At 40.1% G+C, this 19,076-nt stretch overlaps 2 protein-coding genes across 6 annotated transcripts; both read left to right on the top strand.

Annotated features, from left to right (window-relative positions):
- Positions 1–5,793: 5,793 nt before the first annotated feature.
- Positions 5,794–8,529, top strand: LOC135480248 (uncharacterized). 2 transcript variants are annotated; one of them, XM_064760030.1, is made up of 2 exons: positions 5,794–5,874; positions 7,069–8,528. In XM_064760030.1, exon 2 carries the CDS (start codon positions 7,107–7,109, stop codon positions 8,277–8,279), a length of 1,173 nt encoding a protein of 390 aa, XP_064616100.1. In that variant the 5' UTR covers positions 5,794–5,874; positions 7,069–7,106; the 3' UTR covers positions 8,280–8,528. The 2 variants fall into 2 exon arrangements, with proteins under 2 accessions (XP_064616100.1, XP_064616101.1); XM_064760031.1 differs by lacking the exon at positions 5,794–5,874 and adding an exon at positions 5,893–6,025 and having other exon boundaries at positions 7,069–8,529.
- A 5,109-nt stretch (positions 8,530–13,638) lies between these two features.
- Positions 13,639–18,667, top strand: LOC135480139 (ELAV-like protein 2). 4 transcript variants are annotated; one of them, XM_064759898.1, is made up of 2 exons: positions 13,639–13,670; positions 17,284–18,667. In XM_064759898.1, exon 2 carries the CDS (start codon positions 17,378–17,380, stop codon positions 18,326–18,328), a length of 951 nt encoding a protein of 316 aa, XP_064615968.1. In that variant the 5' UTR covers positions 13,639–13,670; positions 17,284–17,377; the 3' UTR covers positions 18,329–18,667. The 4 variants fall into 4 exon arrangements, with proteins under 4 accessions (XP_064615968.1, XP_064615970.1, XP_064615969.1 ...); XM_064759900.1 differs by having other exon boundaries at positions 13,656–13,670; positions 17,340–18,667; XM_064759899.1 differs by lacking the exon at positions 13,639–13,670 and adding an exon at positions 15,570–15,637 and having other exon boundaries at positions 17,340–18,667.
- The last annotated feature ends 409 nt before the right edge of the window (positions 18,668–19,076 follow it).

Below are 19,076 nucleotides of genomic sequence, written 5' to 3'. Positions count from 1 at the left end.
TCAAATGTAACTTCCAGCCTTATACTTTTTCTACGCACAATTTATTAATGTTAATGACACCTATAGAACCACATGTGCTCTGAACAAACGATTCACTTATGATTCCGTTATAGTTGTCAAATGTTTCGTAATACCATAGTTTATCCATTCTAATTCATGACAATACCTATTTGACACTAGACGGCCTATACCTCAACTCACAAAGAAAATGTTTCCAAATAAAAGAAGAAGCTCAAAGATTCGAACTCTTTCCCGAGGTGTAATATTTTCTCAACATCAACTTCGTTGGTCCATTGTATTATGGAGGATGCCTGAGTTACGACGATAGAAATACAGTCTTTAAACCTGCCAAAACGTGAAAAAAAAACTTATAACATTACAAAGTGTATGTTTTACATAAGACAAACGTTAACCAAATCGAAACTTTGACAGCACGTACAAATACATACACGATAATTTCAGTAAAGATATTTTTGGTTCAGGTGGACCTTCATACTGTAAAATAAAACACAGTGTCTCATTTGAACGAAAATATAACGTTTTTGATCGAGAGCGCATTTTTGATGGGTTATTACTACAAAACCACCCCATTTATGGCCGTATAACCCATATGTGTGCTTCGACCAAGATTTATACTTGTGATTTGGCAGTTTACAGAATTATGCTGGGATTTTGAAATTTGCACTTTCTTATTGTACCTCACTGGGACCGATTACCCGCCTTACCAAACCAGGTACAGTCTGAAAGGTTCAAACGATCAGACCGTTTTCGTTGATCGGTAAACTAGCAAACTTTTCTGAGGTGTAGCATCCTTTTCAGCGTCCGGAAGACCCGGATGGGAGAGATTCACATCTACTGGTGGTGGCACAGAGGTACTGTAGATTGATCACATTGGCGATCACATCGCATTGGATTCCTCTGTTTCACTGCATGTAGCCCTTGACAATCTGATGTGATGTCAGCATGTCGACGAATGGTGTCACCTCCAAGTAATGAAACAATGAATGAAGATCCGAATTAATCAACAATTTCACCTGGGGTCCAATGCTCACAGATATCAAAGTTGTACGCTACACTGCTGAAACTGACTGTTGTGATTCTAACATCCATCTATCTATCCTTACTGTGGGCGTCGTGCCAGAATTTATGTTTACTTTGCACCTCACGAACTCCTTTCTTCTCATTACCTTGTAACAGATCCAGGGGAGGTTTCAATTTCCGTTCCATTAAAAGCTCTGCGGGTGAGTTGCCTTCCGTGGAATAGAGAGATATTTGAAAGAAATCGAGACAACTTGGACTCAAAGACTCCCTTAAAGTTTTCTGAAATCATCTCAGGTTTTAAGTGAGCGTTCAGCGAGTTCATTAGAGGCAGAGTGGTGTGGTGAAGAGGTAAAGCGAGTGATTCCTTTTGCACGCATAAACGACATAAATTCAACATTATTGAATGTTGAAGCATTATCTGACACCATTGTTCTTGGCAACCCGTGTATAGCGAATGCTAGTCAAAGTTTGCAAATTGTAGCTTCTGAAGTTGTCCTTGACATCTGGTAAACGTCATCTATTTGGAGTTAGCATCTGTGATTATCAAAAACATTAAATTCATGAATGGTTCTGCATAATCAATGCAAATGTATGCCTCGAAACAGACATTCGTATACCAGCCGTCAACCAAGATTGTAATCAAGTCAACCAAGATGGTAATCAAGTCAACCAAGGATACAAGTGGGTTGGTGCTGGCAATTTCACATTTTGCTGACACGAACTGCATTCGTTAACTGAACTCCGAGCTAGGTCCTTATCTACGTTAGACCACCAAACACAACATATTGCAAATGATTTCATGGCGCTTGCTTGAATTTTTGCTTATGTCTTAAATGACAAGTGAGCCTCCGTGACCGAGGTGGTTAGCAGGCCAACGTGGCGCAATGAACCAGGAGCCTTTCGCCAATACGGCCGCTTTGAGCTTAAGTCCAGTTCATCCTGGCTTCTACTCTGACCGTGCGTGGGGAGGTCTGTCAGCAACCTACGGCTTGTCATGGGTTTCCCCCGGGCTCTGTTCAGTTTCCTCCCACCATAATGCTCGTAGCCGTCGTATGAATGAAATATTTATGAGTACAGCTTAAAATACCAATCAAATAAATAAGTGTCAATGTTATCTGCATTGGCAACGTAAAGTCTAGTCAACCACACGATCCTAACACAACAATACTGTTCAAGGGCCATCAAGAAGTCAACGCAGCCATGGCAGAATGAAGTTTATTCACGTGCCGAGGGCCGCGCTTCCGTAGCCGAGGTAGTTGCGAAAGTAACTCTCTGCATCGACCAACACGAGATGTTGGGAGAGTTAGGGAGAATCATTGCTGCTGATGTGTCGGATCGACGGTAAGCCACATTTACTGCATCTTCACACGCGCGTTAAATCTCCCCAAGAGTAAGTCGATGTCAACTGAGTGGTCCCCATAATCAACTACCCTGTTCCGAGTCTCACCGAACCAAAACAACAAGGTATTGTCTCCAGCCACTAGACTGATGATTTCGGCGGTGATTGGCAAAACCAGATGTTGCCGTACATGCTGTCTGTTATTGTGTTTTGTGTTACCTTCTGTGGATGCGGAAGAATCCCCGGACAGACATGTATAAGTCACCCACTCGTTTGTATTCCCCTTTACAGCTTCGTGGACAAACGGGCTAATCATTTTTGGTCAGGATTTTACCTCCACAGTGCCCTTTAATTATCACTGGGAGCGTCGGATGCTTAGTACTTGTATAAACTTACAAGTATAATTTAATTTATCCCGGCTACATCTTTTTTTCAGTTCAGACGTGTCTCAAAGTTTCGTGAGATTATTGCTTATTTACCTGTGGTTGTCTTATTTTCTTACTTTCTTTTAGTGTTTGTAATTACCTCTGAAAATGATTTGCCTGCATGATTTACTCTCCCGTTGACTTCCAGCGGAACATCGATATTACGTTCAAAGGTTTTTCTTTGGCCGTTTCTCGTCTTCCGTACGTCTTCAGGTAGTGTTGCTGTATGTGTTGATATATTGCATATTACTTATTTATGATGTTCCATTTTTTAATTTGTGTTACTTTCGGTCCCAGTTATCTGTTGCCCTATAGAGCGACACTTCGACAGGAAGTTTTACTTTTGGGCCCATTTTAACCCACGATGAAAATCACATGGATTTTTGTTTGTTAATTCTCGATCTTTTATTAGAATAACATCTCCTTGCACGAGGTGGAACTCTCCCGTTTGTTCTGCTTTATTGTGGCTATCCTACTTCTATATGATAGCTTTTTCAGTTTCACGATTGCTCCATGACTCCTGCGCTTTGTACTCCACATTTTACGATATTTACATTTGTTTATCCTATTTCGTTATCTTTTTAAATTGTGCCATGCATGTCTCGCACCTTCTTCCCAGATATTCACACCCGTCTCGCTAATAAGATTTTGCTTTTTTTCTTCGTCTCTACTATTTTAACTCTAACTTGTCTTCTTCACAATTAACGTGCTTCGTCATTTTGTCTTTCGGATTTAGTGTTCTGCCATTCTCAGCGTCTGCACTGTGCTTTCTTACGTCACAGTTTTCTTGCGGGGATCACCTGACTAATCCTTTCCCGTTTGATGGTATTTTCGATTTCCCATTCCAATCTTATATGCATGGCCTCGGCTTTAACACGCACCCCCCCCCCCCCCCCCCCGGTACTGTATATGTGGTAGTTGAATTTGGATCTCCCATGGTTGACAAACTTGGGTTTCTTGTTCGCCCGGCCCACCTTCGTACTACAGTCGTTAATTCCTATTCTGTTTTTGGTGCGGTTGGTTTTTGGTGGGTAAGTTTCGGACTGAGCCCGTGTAGTACCCATGCATGCGTTTTTCGTATTTAGGATTATTTGTTGTAGTTACCATTGCACGTGATACACACATACTGGCAAGACACCTTGGCCTACTGGCCCACTGTAATGTTTTACACATTCACGGCTTATATTTTACATATTAGGTTAGCTTAATGTAGTTGTATACAACATCTTGTATCTTCTATGGGCTCAGCGTGTAGTGCCTATTTTCGGAGTACTTGTTGTAGTTACCATTGCATGCGATATACATGTACTAGCCAGGCATCTTGGCCTACTGGTTCACTGTAATATTTTACATATTTCCTTCGTGATTTTATATCTCATTAGGTTAGCTTAATGTAGTTGTATACATCTTGTATCTTCTACGGGCTCAGTCCGGATTCTGTATACATTTACCTCAAAAATAATTACAGACAGCCTTTTCTATCGTGTATTTGCTATTCCCCATTTTGCCTGTGTGTTTGATTTGGTGCTATGCATGCTGGGTTCATTATTGGAATGAATCCTGTACAGTTCCCTGGGTCGAAAAGGAGGTCACAGATTTGTATGCAGATTGGAAAGAATCATCACGCCTAAATTTTAGCCCTGTAACACTGAAATAAATAAATAAAAGTATGGCCAGCAGTAAGGGGAAATTGTACAAAAAAAAACAAAACAATTAAACTCAATAACTTGTAATCTCGTAAATCAAACTCGGAGACATTTTTACAGGATGACAAAGACACAATAAAGTTTATAACAAAAAGAGAAACACAACAAAGCCCAAACAGTGCACATAAGGATACAGCTAATTCTACATTAAGCTTATGTTGTTCAGACATGTCAGAGAGAGCTTGTGTTTGGCTATATGTACACATCTATTCTCCGTTAGAAATCGGTTTAACGGTAATCCGGAGTTCCGTGGGTAGCTTTTTAAGGCAAGTGCCCTATACTTATTCACCTCCTTATTCAATATGCTAATATTTTATACCTGCATGTACGTTTTTCTTTGAATGCAGAGTTGTTACCCCTTTTATTCTTCGCTCGTTAACCAAAGATGAGCACACATATTTTCTTTGTCCTGTAATCTTTAAAACGTGTAAACTGTTTTGCCCAATTCACACACTGCAGTTTGCCACTACACACGATGATGGGAGTTGTCTCCCCTAAACGTTTGTGAATAATTCCGTATTCTGATATCATGACTAACACAGCAGTTTAAATTATCGTTTACTCTTTTCAAGGATACTGTCAACAGCACGAACTCTTTTTCATCTGCTCTGGGCTGAAACAAATAATTTTAGCAATGAATGATAAATTAGGTGCATGCAGTTAGGCCTACATTACGTACATACATCTTTTAATTATTCATGTAAGTATTGTGACAGGCCCCTGCATGTACAAAGAGAATGGGAATATCTACAGACTGGTTTGATCAGACTTTTACACTCTGGCCAAAACTTTCTATATACGGCTATTCATAACGTTGGGGACAGGCCTACTGTTAGGGCCTATGTTTTAAATAAAGTACCGGTAGGACATAAAACAATGTCAGTAAATACTGCATCAGTTCTCCTTGTATCGTGATATAGCAACCTGCACGTATAAAAACCTCTTCTTTTCACAATATATATGCTCTATTTCTTTAGTTACTACTTTACCCCAGTATAAGCACATAGCGCTGAACCCTACCTAACGGAAATTGCATCCGCAGGTTGCTGAAAGACCTTCCCACGTGCGGCCGTAGAGGAAGCCAGCTTTAGCTGGACTTGAACTCACAGCGACTGCATTGGTGAGAGACTCCTGGGTCATTACGCTGCGCTGGCGCGCTAACCAACTGAGCAACGGAGGCCCCCTGATGTACAGCTGCACACGCCATATGAAAATGCCCATGCATGCACATGTTCCATACACACTGGGTTGTAATACAAAAGTAGTCTCCCTTTTAGCCTAGACTCGGGTGGCGCTCCGTTTTTCAGCGACAGTTTCAGTTTCTAATCACAAGTGTGGAAGACGTGTCACCATTGGACATCAAGTAAGGCAAACTGTCTGACATGTTGTTTTAAAAGTAGCAAATCGTATAAATTTCTAGGTTTGTATCTTAAAAGTATTTTCGTGTTTGGAGACATGTTGGCTCAGTTGGTTTGGAGACTCTTACAACAACAACAACAATTTACTGAACTTTGGTTAGTACAATCGTAGGGCGGGGGATACTGAACGTTTTTACATCGGCACTCATATTTAACAATATGGAGCTTTTGGGATTTATAAAGTTGGGGTTGGAGCACGTTGTAGGGTGACGTCGATTCATTCACAAATCTGTTTTTCACAGCCATGTCGACTGATCGGATAGCAACAGCTGAGAGAGTATAATACACCATTGGCGTTATGGGGAGTATCAAGAGTCGCTGTTCAAATCAAAACAGAAGTCGTGAACTCGCGATAAGATCTCTCAACAACCACATAACTATCTTAACTACAATCTGGAAGCATTCTCTCCACTCACATCTGTCAAGTGTAAACCTCCAAAAAGGCAGGTCAAAGCAAAGTCAAACCAGTTACTCTTCAGTTTACTTTTGAGCAACTGTGTTTGTAACCCGTTCAAGTAGACAGCAGAATGTGTAAATCCTTCTCTCAGCGCCTAAGTTTTTTCCTTTGTTTGGTCATGTAGTGTCGTTGATGCATGGTCTATCAACTGAACAGCTCATGCAGTAAACACTAATGAAACAGCAAACACACATTGACCTTCGTGTCCTTTAAACTAGGAAACACTTCTCTTAGAAAGTAAACTGTCGAGACATAGCGTTTCATGTTTTTTGCAGAAAACAAATGGGCTTAATCAAAATCAGTGGAATAATTGAAATGGCTGAGAGATCGTACATTTTTCAGCAGAAATACAGAAATTCATTACATAGCAATGAAAATAAAGACTCATAGTGATAAGAAAATATGACTCCCTGGATTAGTTTGCCATCAGTGCTTCTGACATACTCACATCAAAAGGGCTAAGAAGACAAGATAAGGTAAAGCAGCTCTTCTTAATTTCCAGTTTCCCTCCATTTTCACTTAAACTTATGCAGGTCACTACAGTTAGGTCCTTTTGAGTGGCTGTTAAAATAAACAAGTAACTAAGGTAATCTAAGAAGGTGAGAACATTAGGCTAGTAGGCCTACATGTAATTCACTTCTGTTTTTTAACACAAAACTTGTTTTTTTTTTTTTGGTTTCAGATTTGACTCATGAATTAAATCTGATTCCCCCTATCACAATGCCATCCAAAACACGCCTTAAACAGGACTCTGATCAGTCTCCTGATCAGGCACACAGATCACCTCAACAGACTCAGCGATCTCCCAATCTCCAGCGTCTCTACCCAAGTTTACCACTGGAGGACTCAGATGATGAAAATGATAAGTCATGGGCTATGTCATCCCCTGGGGATTTGACACAGTCCTCCTTTACAAGTTCTGACCAGTATCAGTCTAGCTATTTGGAAGACTCGCCATCGGGTCTTGGCCGCCAGCCCCTGCACAGTTCAGACAGAATGCCGCGTTTGCGATCAGGGAGGTCATATGGGGCAGAGTCATTCAGCGAAAACTCAGATAGCCATGAATCTCCCAGAAGATATAGGCCTGCTCAGGCAAAAGACAGAGCAGCCAAATTAGAGAACAGTAATAATTCTACGTGGTCGCTAATAGTGCTAGGTGTCACTGTTGTTGTAGTTATTGTGGGAATTTACTGGTGTTTGCCAATCAACAAAACTCCCCATGTCTCGCAGCTGAAGCTTTACGAACAGTTTAAGACTCGCATGTCTGATTTGAGGGGAAAGTTTCCGGCTCAGTCTGCAAGGTCGTGGAAAGTGCTTCATGTTGCTACTAAACATATCGTGGAGAACCCTCAACCAGTGTATCCTGCCGTTGTTTTGATGGTCGGCGTGGAAAACACACTCCCGACCATGTCTTGTATCGGGTCTCAGATGGTATCCATGCTGAACCAGCTGTACAATGTCAGTCGAGATGTGAATGGCGAAACCAAAATCCTGGCCATGGAATTGAACCAGAACACCCCTGCACAGGAGAAGAAGGACCTGGACAAGAAACTACGGAAAGCCTTCAGTTCTGGGAACAAAGGTGCAATGCTGGTAAATGTGGAACGCTTGTCTCCAGAAGCTGCCTTGATGCTACACTCATACTGTGACAACGACAATGCACCTTTCACTAATGTTCTCCTAATGCTGCAACTGGTGACGGACAAACTGCAAACAGAGGACTTGGGGAAGCAGCAGGCTGTGGAAGGCTTTATGATGGCTCTGTGGGAAAAACAACTGGGCGTGGACCGCATCATGGCTTTATTCAGCAGAATAGCCAACAACATTATCCCCATTTCCCCGGAGGAAACCGAGACCTTGAGAGCAGCCTGTGCATCAAGTGGGTGGTTCTAGCTCCATGGGAGAAAGAACAGTGGGTCAAATGGGGGATCCATGTTCCATAGGGGAAAGAACCATGGGTCAAATGGGTGATCCTTGCTCCATGGGAGAAAGAACAGTGGGTCAAAGGGGTGATGCTAGCTCCATGGGAGAAAGAACCATGGGTCAAATGGGTGATCCTTGCTCCATGGGGGAAAGAACAGTGGGTCAAATGGGGTGATGCTAGCTGCATGGGAGAAAGAACAGTGGGTCAAATGGGGGATCCATGTTCCATAGGGGAAAGAACCATGGGTCAAATGGGTGATCCTTGCTCCATAGGAGAAAGAACAGTGGGTCAAAAGGGTGATGATGGCTCCATGGGAGAAAGAACCATGGGTCAAATGGGTGATCCTTGCTCCATGGAAGAAACAACAGGGAGTGGACTCCATGATGGCTTTCTTCAACAGAATAGCAAACAATATTGTCACCATTAGCCCCGAGGAAGCAGTCTGTGGGAATGGACCCGTCCTTGGTTCTCCGACAGGAAAGAGCGTGTAAACGGAGTAATGCAATTTAGCCTTGCTCTAAGAATGCAGCATTTAGTGTAATTTGTGGTTTAGATGAAGAGTTCTGGTTGTTAAGAAGAATTGCAAATGACATCAGCTAGAATACACCTTCATTTTGTTTGGGTGTAATGTAAGGCTTATAGAGGCTTCTGCAAGTAGACACTTTCTAATATTGACGATATAGTGCCACACCTAAGCTGTTCACCAGAATGTTGCTAAAGTGGTCTGTTTTGTTAAAACTTACCTTTTCCCTGAAAGCTTCTGTTCTCATTTGGCTCCAGATGAGAATTTATTATGTTTGTAATGCCACATTAGAGCTGTTCAGTAAAGTTGCAAAAGATTTCTAACAGAACATTCCCTAGGTGCTATGCAGTGTTTATTATGAAGCCTCATGTAAGGGATGGGGGCTCAAGATATGAATTTAATGTGATCGTAGAACTGCAAATAATGTCGTGGCAGTTGACATCTTCATTAAACCCAGGTGTACATATCGCATACCTGATAATGTCTATATGAGGTTTGAGATAAGAAATACAATGTTCCTGCAGATGTGAACTATGTAATGACCAAATGTTATTTGAGATAAGAACTACATGTAGATGTGTACTGTGTAATGTCCAAATGTTGTTTGAGATAAGAACTGCAGGTAGATGTGTACTGTGTAATGTCCAAATGTTGTTTGAGATAAGAACTTCGTGTAGATGTGAACTTTGTAATGTCCAAATGTTGTTTGAGATAAGAACTACATGTAGATGTGAATTATGTAATGTCCAAATGTTGTTTGAGATAAGAACTACATGTAGATGTGAACTTTGTAATGTCCAAATGTTGTTTGAGATAAGAACTACATGTAGATGTGAACTGTGTAATGTCCACATGTTGTTTGAGATAAGAGCTAAATGTAAATGCAGTCTATGTCATGTATGCATGTATGTACCCAAGTTGTTAAGTGGAATGACAAGTTATATTTTCCCAGTTAAATCTCCGCTACATTCACACTTTATTTCTATGTACAATGTGTATAATGGTAACAGGGGTTAAAATGTTCTGTCATGACCTTGACAAAAATTGATTTCATTCGATATATGTTGTGAAATGTGTTGATTCCTTTTATACTGTTAGTAAAACAACATGACAGTGGGTAAAGTCTCTGTCATTTGTGTGTCAAATTTAAGTATATCCATTATACAAAGTCATCTTTGTGATTAGTCCTATCTTATTTTGAAGTCTGAAAGCTGAGGGACTGACCAAACATTCTGACCCATGACCATGTTTGAAAGTTATTCCATTTCAAATTATTAAGATTATAAAACAAAGCATGAATATTTATGGAAAATGTGGCAAGTTGGATGTATAGTATGGTGATGTCAGGTACATGTTGAATTTAGATGGTCTTCATGTGTTCACTGTGATTGCTTTGAAAGGAGAAGTTTTTGAGTGTAAGTAAGAAAAGTCTGATAAGTGTTTAATTGTGTTGGTGAACTTTTGATTAAAAATGAATTATTAACAGATGTGACATACATGTATTATATTGGCATAACTGTTTGGGACAACAACAGTTTACCTACATATTAATAGGTTGGTGGGAAAAAATTTTTCTTTTGTTATTTGTCTGTATTTATAGACAGTAGAGGACAGTAGTAGAATGTTACAGTAATTTCAGATTTGTGCATCTAAACTTACTGTAGTATATAGTGCAATATAAAGTTAATTAGCAGCACAATGGCAAAAATCAAATGAAGAATTATAATAATATATGCTACGTACAACTGTTTTCATATCATGTTAAATTTAAATCCAGGAAAGCAAAAAGCCTGACCAGGTACACCTAGAATAAACTTTTACCCCCATGCCAACATAAAGTAAAGACGACAGATTTTCTTCATATCTTTGATAAGCATGAGCTATTCTAAATTGGCACTCAAGCTATAAAATTGTGCTGTAAACATTTCGAAAATGCTACATGTATCTTTAGTACTGTAAATATTTTCATAAGTAATTCTTGTAAATACACTTTTGAAGTTGTATTAATTATTTGTGCTTTTCTCTTTTTCCTGTTAGCTTATGTGAACATTTTGTTGAAATATTTATTTCAGAATCTATGATTTCTAAAATTCTGGTTAAATTTCTAAACTTTCAGTTTACAAAAAGTGTTTTCACGTGAAGTTATTTTTGAAATGTGTTTGTCTTTTGTAATTAAAGTGTTAAAAAAAACAGTATTGGACAATGTTTGTGCTTTTTTAGATTTCTTGTGGTCAAATAAATAATTCCAGTCTTTATTTTTTGACACTTGAAAATAATTTTGGCATGGGGGCTATTTGGGACCACCTCTTGGTATATATTGTCATACGTACGGTTAATAAATAGATTTGCCCTAAAATAGCTAGATTTGCCCAGTGTTAGCTCTGCCTTGGCTAGGACTCACAAGGTGTGGGTTCAAACCCGGCCTGGGATAGGGAGTCAGTGAAATCATCCGCTTTCCCTGCTTGGCCATCTTCAGTGACAATAAGTCGTCGGTGACACCCTCATGGGCCATTTGCACAGTCTAACGTTCACCGAACTTGAAGGCCAGCAGCCTTCCGCCAAAATGGTGTGCATATTGTATGGTGTAACTGAAAAAAAGTCCCAAGTATGACATTTAACTTCAATCAGTCAAAATAGGACCAGCGGATGTTCATGGAGATTGGGAAGGAAACAAATTTACAGTGCCTTAGCCATGCCGGGGTGGATCGTCAGTTGCGAAGATGCCGGAAGCCTTTTGAAGAGAGGAAATATTTTGAAGATAGAGAGAGACAGGAATTAAAGGGAAGTGGCGGGGGGTGGGGGGGGAGGAATAGGCGTGTAAAACATTTGTTCAATTCTGCATACACGTTGTTTTTTTTACCAAATGCAATTGTAGTATTGCAAAAAAAATCATGCAGTTAACCAAAACTACATCTACATAGTGGCGCTATTGTTCCCCACGAATTTCGTGTATATTCATGTGACGTCATAGCTGCCCTGGGCCAGTCATCAGCACACTCTTTAGTCACGTAACTTAGAGTACTGGAGGTGAAAACAAATCAAATTTAACCCTGGCGAGATAGCCATGAATAAGATTTTAGCATGAATGATGAAAATTATAGCTGTTAGGTGAGAAATTATTTGTGGGAAGTGATCTGAATGTGCCTAACCTTCATACATGATAGTTCCATTGTCCTGTAGTTCTTTGAATTTTAGAAATGGGCGAAAATCAACATTTCGCCCATTTATCTCCATGTTATTTATCACCCCCTGGTCCTTGCGAGGAACCCGGATGCTCAGAGCTATTAACTGTGGAATTTGTACGAACAGTCGGTATATATCAGTTATATAAGAGAGCATAAGAGAATTATGCACCGCGTTTATTATTCTTGGCGGTTGAGAAGTTCACCTCTTACCGTTGACACTAAAATTCTGCATGCAATAATGTAATACATGCAGTAATGATCGCGTGCAGCAATTTTTTCAAGATTTCACTTCAGAAATCCTTTCTCAAAACTAGAAAAAGAACTGTTTTCAGAGTAATCAACAAAATAAGAGTTAGAAGATAAAAATAATATTAAGTGTATACGTGTAGGTCAAGACATCTGGATACTATATATATATATATATATATATATATATATATATATATATATATATATAGACCTGCATGTGTGTAAATCCACATTTATCTGTTTATCAGTTATTTTTATTAGTTTTTAATTGAATAAATTGTGATTTAATATAAAGTCTGTTATGCATGGACTTCCTGAATCATATACATGTATAATTATAGATGACATGGCACCGATTTTTTCACCTTTCATTATCTTCTCGCAAAGATAATGTACACGGGATATCATCATGTTAAATTATTAAGATAATATTAGGCTGGCTGCCACAGAAATCCACCGTCCATTTTAACCTGGAGCCTTACATATTGTAAAACGAGCAGATAAGCAAACAATTTATAATCCCGCTCGATCGACGAGGAATTTGTGTCCGATTCTGGTTAACTTTTATGTTAATCATGTCCACTTAAGTTCAATTTACTGGCCTAATCATTACAATTGTTACAATTTGTGCGCCTCGATCAGGGAGGCGACCATTGTGTAAACTGTGCTGACTTCACGCATGGCAAGTAGGCCTATACATGTATGTACCTGAACGAGGAATATAATTAAAATCGTGCATCCTACGGTCATATTATATGTATTCCAATTAACTCGATGATGAAATTATTCTCAGACTTTGAACCAAAAACACCAAACATCGATCTATAAGGAGTAATATATCACAAATTAATCAGATGCATTATTATGCATATCTGTAGTATGCCTATATTAATTGGCATAGAGAGCCAATGAATCCAGTTCAGTCATACACCAGTCCTGTAAGATCCAGTTTTACACCATTACTTTTACACCATCAGTTTACACAAAATATTGTCATACTTTGTGTACCAGCAACATACTATACATCCATGGAGGGGAATTACACTAGGTATACATCCATGGAGGGGAATTACATATGGTATACGTACGTATTTATTCTCATTTTAGACAACTTCTCATACATGGTGTGCACATGTAAGTATATGTGTCTCAACGTGTAGGATTTATTTATTTATTTGATTGGTGTTCTGCGCCGCATTTTTATTTGATCGGCATTTTAAGCCGTTATTTTGCACTTCAGCATTCTTACACTTCAGATTTCGAGTTAGTCCTCTATCTATAGCAGCCAAACCAACTCATGTCTTTCAGTCGCCGGGACACCCACTTCTGACCCTCTCCCCGCGAAGCACGTGCTCTGGCCAGAACGAGGCCTTTCTCGGTTGGCGACCGCCATCGTAAAATTGGTAGGTTGGTAAAGTCCGCTAAATGTATCTCGTTAAACGGTTGATGCAAAGCGTGATTTTCATTTTTATCGCATACTATGGGAAAATGATGTTATTTTGTTGTTGGGTATAATGGTCTTTAGAAGATAGGTTGTTGGTAAGCATTCTAAAATAGTGTGTAAACTGCCCCTCCATTTTCGCCCGTGCCTCTTTTCTTCCGGCATGATACAACAACAACAACATACATACATATTTTAACATGCTTTAATTCGTACATAGAAAAGGTTTGTTTACTCTTAAAAATGTTTGTTAATCATCACGTCATCTGATGATGGGGTATGTGATAAGATACCCTGAAAAAGACGATGGATATTATAGGAAGTTTTCAAAGCATGGCCCAAGAGTAGCACGCACTTGGCAGTTTTCATTTGAATACCCTTTGTTGTTGTGTTTCGTTAGGCTCCATAGTTGCGATGATTCAACGCTGCGGCGAACAAAAAAAATTATAGGTTGGAAAGAAATCTACAAATAGGCTAGTCCTGCATGTTGGCACCTTCTTTCCTATATGATTTTGAAGTCATTACGGTACAGTCGTGCATCCTTATATCGACTTTTCTTGAAGTAGTGCCAGAGTTTTGCCAACTCATTACAATTTCGGCGGCCTCATCTTTTCAGGAAGTTGTATATTTCAAAATGAACAATGTTGGATGGGGAAAATACAGCTTTCATGCTACCTCTCCACACATGAGAGATGACTGTTTACATTTACACTCACCTTGGCCTCAAGACAGACATGTTTCGGTTTTAATGTGGGGCGATGATCTTTGAGACCTGCAGAGTGCTAATGAATAAAGGTGAGGCTGCCAAAATTGTAGCTCACATATTTGTGAAGGCCTGTACTATCATAGGAGATGCTTAAGGTGTGAGGTGCCAGAACTCTGGCACTACTCCAAGAAAAGTAAATATAAGGATGCATGATTGTACTGTAGTGACTTAAAATTATCGAAAACAAGGTGCTTACATGCAGGACTACAAACGGGCTATCTCTGAACCCTCACTTTCAGAAGGGATGATAGATACAGAACTGCAGCTGCTGTTTTTTTTTTTTCATATGCTGATAGATGGAGAGGTACAGTGAGAATGCTGATAAAATTAGCTTAACAGTTAGACTAGGATCCTTGGTTAAACATTACAGAAAGGAAGAGAGGGCCTATTGTTCAGTGAAAACGCCTGTTTTTAAATTCTGTGAGTGTCTTGTCGCCTTTCAAGGTATACTCTTTCTCCAAAGCTTCCAAGTTGTAGATCAGGTTAGTACACCTTTCACACTCTAGCTCACCATCTGTCAGTGGATAAAAAAAAAAGTATCAGCATATAGTGTAGCTGCAGTTATGTATTTAAGGGCACCAAAGTATTTTGCCATAAGTTCACTAACCCTTGACAAGTTATGAGGTTTGAATCCAGTTCTCTCTGGTTCCGCCTTAACTTATATCGAAAGGTTTTTCTGGTAACCAACACTTCATGGTGGTTTCTCGGGTTTCCGCTGTCGTAAATCTGACAGCTGTCGCGCAGATGAAAAATTCTGAAGTGCAGTGGTAAATTCTGAAGTGCAGTGGTAAATTCTGAAGTGCAGTGGTAAGCAGACCGACTTATGACAGGGGTATGGTGCTCACGAAGGACCAGCATCTATCACAGCCACAGTCCAGTATAGCAAGTCCCTTCTGTTTGGATTTAGGATGAGTTACATCAGTATTTCTCATGTAATAGTCTCTGAACTTAGTAGGAATGAAAATGTTAAAGGTAATATTACAGGTAACCTTCAGCCTGATCATTTAGCTCACCAGATTCATTGAACAAACTGAATGTTATTAACCATTTTTTGTGATATTTTTTTTTTCTGTTTTTTTTTTTATTCCTCTCTAGAAACTCTAGTACTTATCCGTGAGATTAAGCAGATTTTGTGAACAATTTTCCAACTGGAATAATAAAAGGTAACACCGAAGTAGTTTATTTGAATGAGTGATTATGGGATTTATCATATTTGCTCAGCTAGATCCAGTACATCACAATAAACATTTGATGCGTATGTGAGAAGGCCTTCAGCAACTTGCAGATGTTCGTGGGGTTCCATCCACCATAATGTTGGCCACTGCCATATAGGTGAAATATTTTGGAGTACGGCGTAAAACACCAGATAATGGACCTAAAGTTTCACACATGAGATACTGTCGTTTACTTTCACACTATTGAGTTGGCGGCAAGATGGCAGAAGACAGTTGTTAGTCCTCCGCCCTTGTCATTACCCTGCATGGTACTTAAAGCTGGTTGTTAATCCTCACCACATGGGGTTAAGTCACTGACAGTGTGCAGGTCTCCTGACTAGGAGGCCTACATGTGCATCTCTAAATATAAATGAAGTGGAAGAAAGTATCAAGACAGGCAAGGTCTATTCCAAACCTTTAAATTCCAAACTGTCTCAAAGCATGACAAGGCCAAACCAGGAATGTACATGAACAATGTACGCTGCAGACGAACCCAGTATTCGGGTTGGGCCTACATGGAAGTCACCTCACACCATTATCTGGTGATCGGTTGTCTGCTGAGAGCCCTCATTATACAACGAATGTGTGTTCAAATTTTGGCTAAAAATGAATTTCACCAAGATATATCGTCAGCTTCCTGTGGCCATTCCTATTAATATGTCAGTCTACACGCACATTTTGTTTCCTTAAAAGTCGGATATATCCAATTGCAGAAGAGTTTCTTTTTCCGCGTTTTCTATATCACGAACCTCTGTTATACACAGAAAACATACTTCGTGCAAGGTTTCCGAAAACTACCACGATTTACTTGTACTGCTTTTCGGTAGCACTGTGTGGGAATCCGGCATATCGGGAGACAGGATTTGTTTGAGTTATCACATTAGGAGTTCGCACACTACTGTCACTGGCTTTCTAAACAACATGCTTTATGATTTCCTGTATACAGTTTTTCCCAGATGTGATTTACCAGCGACAGATAAGATTATTGTTTTGCTTTTTACCAGCGAAAATCACATGATCGATGGGTAGACATGAAAATTTCAAGCCCTGTGATTGTAAGTGGCTTGTATACATGTAGATAAAATCAATCTGTATGACTAAATTTTAATTTGAGGCGACTCAATTACGTATTAAGTAAATTAAGCATTCATATTTACATAATATGGGCATAAGTTGACAGACATTCAAATTATGCCAGAATGAACAAGAAATGTTTAGCTGGAGTGGCGCAAACGCACGTCTAGGCGTTGCTTTAATCACAGTTTCACGTATTACATTCTTGAGCTGTCAGTAGAATCCCCTGACCACCCCTGTTGCTCTCCCGCGATGCCCAGTTAGTAACAACCACAGCCAACGCAGTGAATCTTGGGATACGCTTTCCAAGTCCCAGGGCGACACTTTAAGTCATTTACCATAAATATATAAATAAAAATGCGATTATTTACAGTGGTGCGTTGTGATAACATTAGTGCAGTTATCTGGTCTGCAAATGCAAATTCTGTTAAGACTTGTTTTCATTATCTGATATCTGATTGTTTTCATTATCTGATTGCTATCTGATATCTGATTGTTTTCATCTTCTTGGTTTTTCCCAGGACCTTTTTTTGTTCATAATTTTTTTACCTTTACCTTTTTTTTTTACCACCATGAGGCGTGGGTCATTTCCTCCAGTTCTTCCGCAAATCCAAGATGGCCGACGGGGACAACAGTGGGACCAACCTCATCGTGAATTATCTTCCCCAGACCCTAACGGATGATGAATTCCGAAACATGTTCCAGAGCATTGGTCCTATCAAGAGTTCCAAGATTGTGCGGGACAAACACACAAATTACAGTTATGGATTTGGTTTCGTCGACTACGAACAGGAAGAGCATGCTAGACGGGCTATTCAAACACTGAACCGACTACAGATTCAGAACAAGACGATCAAGGTGGCATTAGCAAGACCAGGGGGCGAAACAACCAAGGGAGCTAACTTGTACGTGCGAAACTTACCTCGTACCTTCACTGAGGATGACATGAACACATACTTCAGTCCGTATGGAAAGATCGTCCAGTCGCGCGTTCTAGTCGACACAGCTTCTGGGACAGGAAAAGGGGTGGGGTTTGTTCTGTTTGAGACAAAGAACCAGGCCATGGAGGCAATGATACAACTGAACGGCACAACGCTACCCGGGGCGTCTGACGCCTTGAACATCAAGTTTGCTGAAGAGAACGCCAAGAAGGTACGCCCCCCACCAGTCATGCCATTCCCTGGAGGGCCAGGGGGACCCCGCTATGGACCGGGCCCCATTCGCAACCAAGGAGGAAGTCGTTACTCTCGTTACAGCCCCATGGCAGGGTATGGGGGTCAGAATCAGGGACCCCTGGGACCCCCAGTCGCAGACACAGGGTACACGCTCTTCGTCTACAACATCGGCACGGACGCAGACGAAAAAACATTGTGGCAGCTCTTCTCTCCATTCGGAGCAATACAGAAAGTGAATGTGATATACGACCAGAAGGCTGGGCAGTGCAAGGGTTACGGATTTGTCACGATGACAAACTACTCGGAAGCTGAATACGCTATTCAGCATTTAAATGGATACAACTACACAGGGAGACCACTGCAAGTCTCCTTCAAGTCAGCCAAAAATTAAACTTTTTTTGTTTTTTTTTTTTCTCCCGAAGAAGTGAACTGAAAAATGAAACTTTCTGTTGACACCAGCTGTCTGATTTCTGATTGAAAGATGCGCGAAATTTTAAAAAAATCAGTGTCTGGTCTGGTACATGTAAAAGTATGCTCAAAGTATTTCAACCCCACTCCAGCACTTCTTGTACACTACTGCATTTTCCTTTAAATTTTAATTTTTATGAAAAAGAGGTCCAAAGGAGAAGCAAAGTATGGTATCGCTTCAAGCAAAACGCCATGTGTTTTTATAGATTTGTGTGCATCTAGAATAATAAACCTTAAGTTACATGTTGCACTCTTTATTTTACTCACAGACCAGGTGTTAAGTTTGTTCTATGTGTAAGAGGGAAAAGTCTTATTTCTGCAAGTACTGCCGTTTTGTCAGAATTATAGAATAACTTAATACATGTATTTCAAACTTAAAAAAATGCTTCCAAATTTCCTCCATTCGTGTGTGTAAATTGGAAAAGAATAGTGGAGATACAGAATTTTTTTCACTTGATAAATTTTTAGGCTTGGTATTGCTCATTACTGTAAAAACTGTCCTTTCCCCGAGGTGTACGGGGGGTGGGGGGTGGGAGAGAGAGAGAAAGGGGTGGGTGATGGGAGGAGATGAAAAAGACCATGATTACTGGCTCTCTAGGTTATATATTGCTGGAGGCCGTTGTGGAGCCCAGGAGCCCCTCGCCTATGTGGGTGCTTCGTGTTCGCCTAGC

Source organism: Liolophura sinensis, chromosome 13, assembly GCF_032854445.1.
Source record: "Liolophura sinensis isolate JHLJ2023 chromosome 13, CUHK_Ljap_v2, whole genome shotgun sequence".
In the NCBI taxonomy this organism is placed as follows: domain Eukaryota; kingdom Metazoa; phylum Mollusca; class Polyplacophora; order Chitonida; family Chitonidae; genus Liolophura; species Liolophura sinensis.
Note: the sequence above shows the minus strand (reverse complement) of the source record. Positions and strands in the feature narration are given on the sequence as shown.

What these genes read in the sequence shown, in the direction of transcription:
- LOC135480248 (XM_064760031.1), top strand. Translation starts at nt 7,107, where the DNA reads ATGCCATCCAAAACACGCCTTAAACAGGACTCTGATCAGTCTCCTGAT.
- LOC135480139 (XM_064759898.1), top strand. Translation starts at nt 17,378, where the DNA reads ATGGCCGACGGGGACAACAGTGGGACCAACCTCATCGTGAATTATCTT.